The sequence below is a fragment of the Microtus oregoni genome, unplaced genomic scaffold (assembly GCF_018167655.1).
Source record: "Microtus oregoni isolate MIOR12 unplaced genomic scaffold, Mior012 000060F_002, whole genome shotgun sequence".
NCBI lineage: Eukaryota > Metazoa > Chordata > Mammalia > Rodentia > Cricetidae > Microtus > Microtus oregoni.
Window position 1 is genome coordinate 40149 of NW_024543837.1, and position 6000 is coordinate 46148.

General features: G+C 50.2%; 1 protein-coding gene across 1 annotated transcript; it reads right to left on the reverse strand.

Annotated features, from left to right (window-relative positions):
• Positions 1–3176: 3176 nt before the first annotated feature.
• Positions 3177–5040, reverse strand: LOC121439089 (homeobox protein Hox-D13). The gene is made up of 2 exons (XM_041639588.1): positions 4272–5040; positions 3177–3427 (listed from the first exon to the last, which is right to left on the reverse strand). The coding sequence occupies exons 1-2, from the start codon at positions 5038–5040 to the stop codon at positions 3177–3179; spliced, it is 1020 nt and encodes a 339-aa protein (XP_041495522.1).
• Positions 5041–6000: the final 960 nt, after the last annotated feature.

Below are 6000 nucleotides of genomic sequence, written 5' to 3' on the forward strand. Positions count from 1 at the left end.
AATGTGGGGAAAAAAGGCATCTGGCTGAGGACCCGAATGGCAAACTCTGCCAATGTCGCCGAACGCCCAGGAGATGGCGAGCGTGCTCCACGCCTGGAGAGGCGCCGCCGCACGGTCAAGATCAACAGTGAAGGGCGGTAGGGCCGGCTTGGGGTCGCCAGCGCTGGCGGTCATGGCCCGCTGCCAAGGCGCTACGGACAGTCTTGGAAAGCCCGAATTGTAGCAGCAGCTGACCCAGACAGCCGAGTCAAGGGACCTGACGCGAGGAAGCCTTGTGGCAGCGTTTTTTGTTTGACCTTCAGCCTCTGTACCAACGCCCTTTTCACCCCTTGAATCACGAATCATCTGCCGATCTTGGTCTCAACCCCAATCGCTAATAACACGCCAAGTTTCTGAGCAGCTCTCTGACTCTAACCGAAGAAAAAGCCTTTCTCCAAACTCCCTTGGCCTTCCGGGCTCCCCACGGGCCTCGCTTCCAGGGCCTCAGCCACTTATCCCTTGCTCTCCTCCTCCCGCAATCCCTAATATAAAAGGCACACATATAAATAACAAAGCCTTCATCTGTTCCTCATTTAGCCATCAATCCAAATACCACCAGAGAGCATTTGAGCGCAGTTTTAATCTTCAGCAAACCCCATTTCTCTGAGGCTCAGGGAAACTGACGTGTAACTGCAGATGAAAGGGAAACCTCGAGGCAATTCCCTCGACCCGATACAGGAAACCTGAGAAACGGACCTGTGAGATGAAGTGTGGCCTGGGAGACTAGAACCTACAAAAAAGAAATGAGGGGGCCAGGAGAACGGTGGTTGGAAGAAAGCTAAAGTGTCCCCCCCTCCCCCCCGCTTATTTTCTTGATGAAACACATCTTGTGAACAAAATAGCGAAGATATTGAGTGATGTTTCCCTAAGTGTGACCTCCGGGATGATGTGATCCTCCCTTTTCAGGGGTTTGTCCTCCACAGATTGAACTACACTTTGTATTTATACTTGTCTATCTCTGCCAGTATCTCCTCCTCTATAAAAGAAGCTGGCCCCTGTAGTTCGTAGTAAAATGTGGAACAAGCCAAGTTGGATCTGAGAAAACGAAAGTACTTCCCAACCTTAAGCCCCTGTGTTTTCTCCCCACAGCCCGGAGAGAGCCCTCCTACCACAAAAATTTACATATTGTGTGAGCTTTCAGAAATCTGTTTAACTAACTTTAGTCTCTGAAAGTTAGCTCCTGCTAGACTGTAGTGATAAAAAGAAGGAACCCCGTCTTTTTGTGACCATTGTCCTGGGTGGCAGTGAGAACTTGAAAGTTCTCAATACCTAAAACTGTTAAAATGTACAATAGTGATTTCAGGTGTCAATTGCTGCCTGCAGGATGGGGTGTCAGAAATGTTTCTGTTTTGATTGCCAAAAATGGATATGGCTTTCTCAAATTTCTGGATCTTCCTAATGAAGATATTTATAATGGACCCTCTTTCAGGTCCCAAATGTCCTAGTGAGTTTGCCTCTATCCAAGCTCCCACATTCACATTGATTAAAAAATAAATAAAGTTGGTAAGTGAACTGATAATATTGAAAGAAATAAAATTTATTGATTTCAATGAGTTGGTCTGATTTAAAAAATGATCATTTTAGACAGATGATATCCTCATTTTAAAACATCACTGTTTGTGTTAGAGGGAGGCGGGCAGAAATAGAACATGGAAGTTTCAGAGACCAGAACTGGTGGTGTTTCCTTCATCTACAGATGCCGAAGAGAGCACGGTTTTATAATAAATAAGAACAGTTTCGAGAGACTTCACAGCCTTGAAAATCACAAATGTATGAAGACTCAGTGGAAACAGAGGGTTCTTTTTATTTATATCTCCCTAGGAGTAAAAAGTGATTTTTTTAAATGCTCAAAGCACGGCTCACACACATTGCATCTACGAAAATAATTTCTCAGTCGCATAAACATGCAACATTTGAAAGTAGTTCAGCGTCACTTTCAGAAGTGCCCTTTTTCTTGCTGGTCCTTAGAGCTCCATATTTTAAGAATGTGTTAGGTGTTTTAAAGCTCTGGGAGACCCATGCGTTCAGACAATTAACTTCTTCACTAGGATCTGGGTAGAAGTTCCCACCCATGGCCTCACTGGCTCAGTCTCTTTCCGAGGATTGAGGAGATGGCCTCAGTTCCGTTCCCACAGGCCCGAGGAGAGCAGTGGATTTATACCATCTAGGAGACAAGCTGCTGCCAACTGTAGGTGTTTAAAATAGCTGCTTCTAGAGTTGGAGAAATGAAGGCATTCAAGAGGGCGTACTGTTTCCAGATTAAAAGATTACAGCTACAAGGCGCGCTAACAAACACAAAAAACATTAAATGAGATTGCCAAAGATGGGGAAGACTGTCTTCATTTCAATATTAATAAGGTAGCTGCTTTTAAAGCCACTAGGTGCCTTCAATCTCCAAGCTTCAGACTCTACCGGCGACCCTACTTCACTGAGTGCCTGGAGCTGTTCCCACTTGCCTGGGGGCAACTTGTGAGAGCTAATGATTCAATTACACAATCACAGGGTACGAAAGGCTGAAAACAATTCAGGCCTAATGGAGTATGAGCATAGGCAGTTCTGAAAACGCATATAAAGTCCTATTAAAAAAATAAACCCCTAAATCCAATGGGCACTTCTCAAATTCATTTTGGGGGATTATTGAAAAAATACTTCAAGCCGGGCGGTGGTGGCGCACGCCTTTAATCCCAGCACTCGGGAGGCAGAGGCAGGCGGATCTCTGTGAGTTCGAGACCAGCCTGGTCTACAAGAGCTAGTTCCAGGACAGGCTCCAAAACCACAGAGAAACCCTGTCTCGAAAAACCAAAAAAAAAAAAAAAAATACTTCAAGTTTTCTTTTTATACTGGCCTGGAGGGAGAAACAATGTTTTTTTTTTTTTTTAAAATCCTAAAAACAAGCCTAGACAAGAACAAAACCAATAAGCAAGAAAGAAGCAGAATTACAAAGTCAGATTGCATCAAAAAGTTTTAGAGCCAGATGAAGGGGGGGGGGAGAGAGAGAGAGAGAGAGAGAACCGATTCACAATGTTTGCCATCCTAGGCAGGGAAAGGGGAAATTAAATACATTTTCAAGTCTTTTCAAAGGTATTTTTGGAGACAACGGAAAGCCTTTAAACTGTCTGTGGCCAGCCTGGCCCACATCAGGAGACAGTGTCTTTGAGCTTGGAGACGATCTTCTTGTCTTTCACTCTTCGATTCTGAAACCAAATGGTTACTTGTCTCTCCGAGAGGTTGGTGGCAGCCGAGATCCGCCGCCTCTTGTCCTTGTTAATGAACTTGTTAATGGCGTACTCGTTCTCCAGTTCTTTGAGCTGCAGTTTGGTGTAAGGTACCCTTTTCTTCCTTCCCCGTCTGTAGACACACATGTCGGGCTGATTTAAAGCCACATCCCCTGGCACAAACAACAGCATGGGAAAAATTAGACTGCGGTACTTGGAGCGCCTAAAGCTTCGAATTGTGTTAGGTGACTGTATCTGTCTGTATCTGTGGTGTATGCATTAGTACTGGGCAGGGGCAGAGAATAAAGAAAATGAGATTGTTTATACTTTATTATTATTTACATAGACATATTATTTACACATTATTAAAGGAAGACTATTTGCACTTCAAGACAAAGGCTAATTTGATGGATCATGATGGTTTTTCAAACCGGCATTTTAACAAGCCTGGGATTTTATGGTCTGGTTATTGGGGAAAGCTCATAAGGGCAGTTTCTGCAATTGCCAGTTGCACACACACACACACACACACACACACACTTCAGATCTTTTACTCAAGCTTTAATTTCTGTTCCTGTGTTTGGGGATTTATGGGCTCTAAGCTTTAGTGGTCATTGGAACCTCACTTGAAAAACTGGGTGCTCAACTTTGACACCTTTTAGGAAAAAAAGCCTCTTAAGTAAGGAGGTTGAGAAAGGGAGGAGAGGGGGAGGGAGGGAGAGAGAGGAGGAAGGGAGGGAGGGAGAGAGGAGAGGAAGGAAGGGAGGGAGAAAGGAGCAAGAGAAGCAAAGGTAACTAAAGATATTGAACTGTAGGGCAAAAGCACCTTGCTGTACAGGGAAGGGAAAATTTGCAGAGGCGGTTTTAATTGGGAAAGTTACAGATTACAGAAACGACACCAACTTTTCTAGTGTGTTAAACCCGGTCGGGTCTGTACGGGCTTTTCTTTTCTTCCTTCTCTCCCATCACCCGCCCCCCCCCCCCCCAGTGTTGTTCTCTTTTCTACGTTGCTCCTACCTGGAAAGGACGATTTCCAAAAATGGGACCCCTGAGGCTGGTCCTTGGCACAGTACACCTGGCTGTTCCACCCGTTGGCTAGCGTCCAGGACTGGTAGCCCTCCATGGAGATGTATGCCTCGTGCCGAGGTTCCCCGGATCCAAAAGTGGACACCATGTCGATGTACCCAGGCACGTGCTGATAGGGACTTGTGTAGCCCTGGTAGAAGGACACTTCCTTGGCTCGCGCGGGCACCTCGTTGGTCGGTACGCTGCTGCTCGCCAGGCCCGACACGTCCATGTACTTCTCCACCGGGAAACCTCCGAGAGAGGCGTGCGGCGACGACTTGAGAGCGTTCTGTTGTAAGCCCACACCGTGCGACATGCGGCAGCTGTAGTAGCCGTTGCCGAAGTGGTAGCCGTAGCCCAGCGCCGGAGCGCCCGGGGGTGCTGCAGCGGTCGCGGCGGCCGCTGGCGCAGGACACTCTTTAGCCACCGGAGCCTCGGGGCGAGTGGCGATCACAGCCGAGGATGACGACGACGAGGAGGAGCCTGTGCGCTCTGAGGTCCCCGGGTACGCGAAGCTGGAGGCCGCCGCCGCCGCTGCAGCTGCTGCAGCCGCTGCCGCAGCCGCGCGTCCGGAATGTGTCCCCGCGAACACCGGCGCCGACAGGAAGCCGCGACACTGGCCCGGCGCCGCCACAGAGGACGAGGAGGAGGCCGGCGCCGCCCCAGCGGCTCCGCCGTCCGCCCGCAGCCCGTCCATGTCCCAAGTCCCCGAGCGGCTCATGGCCCGGCCTGGCCCGGCCCAGGCCCCGGCCTCGGCCCCGCGCAGGACACCATGGCGCACCGCGCCTCCTCCCTCCTTCCTGTGCTCCGCGCCGCGCTCGCACCCGCCCTCTCCCTCCCGTCCTCTCTCCCTCCGCGAGCCTCCCGCCTCCTGTCCGCCCGCCCGCCGGCCCTCCAACAGGTTAGCTCATCGCGGGACGTTTATAAAAACGAAGTTCAGGTTGGGAGGGGGCCTGGGCCAGTCGGGGGGCCGCCTCCCGCCCCGAGGGCGCCGGCCCAGGACCGTGCCATTGGCTGCTCCCGGCCACGTGGGGGTGGGGGCGCGGGCGAGCCAGGCTCCCAGCCGGGATCTGGCTGGACCCACCCACAGGGCCCCCACCCCTCCTCAGGCCTTTGGGAGGCCCACCTCCCATTTCTCCCCCCCCCCCCGACCCAGGAGTTTACTCTGCAGCCACCCCCTCGAGTTGATTGCGCGACGGCCCATCTCAGGCCTGTCTGCAAGGCGGGCGCCGAGGCCTGCGCCTCATATCCACCACCGTTGTTTTTGCCACCTCTCTTCTGCTCCTCGAGCTGCACACCAAAATGAGGGTGGAGGACAGAGGTGGTCAGATGATGTGAAGACAGAGCAATCCTGTTTTTTGTTATTGTTGGTTTTTTTTTTAAAACCTGTTGCTTACTTAATCTTTCGTTAGTCTACCTCTACACCCTAAATTCGAGACAGCCCAGTTTTCTTACCTTGAACTTACCTAAAGGGTAAAAGCAATTCACACAAAGATCAGTCCGAGCAGAGTCTTGCTATACAGACACCATCAGGCCACAAACCACTCTCAAAACGCCCTTGAGGTACACCAGAGACTTACAACTCACCTCAGAGTCGCAAGCGGGACAGTCTGCGCAGCTAGGAAGTTTACGGATGCCAGCTCCAAATCTCTTACCTCCCGGCAGCAGGGAGTCACTAAGA

What these genes read in the sequence shown, in the direction of transcription:
- LOC121439089 (XM_041639588.1), bottom strand. Translation starts at nt 5,040, where the DNA reads ATGAGCCGCTCGGGGACTTGGGACATGGACGGGCTGCGGGCGGACGGC. An exon ending in TTGGAAATCGTCCTTTCCAG is followed by an intron (nt 3,428 to 4,271) that starts GTAGGAGCAACG and finishes TGTTTGTGCCAG; the next exon opens with GGGATGTGGCTTTAAATCAG.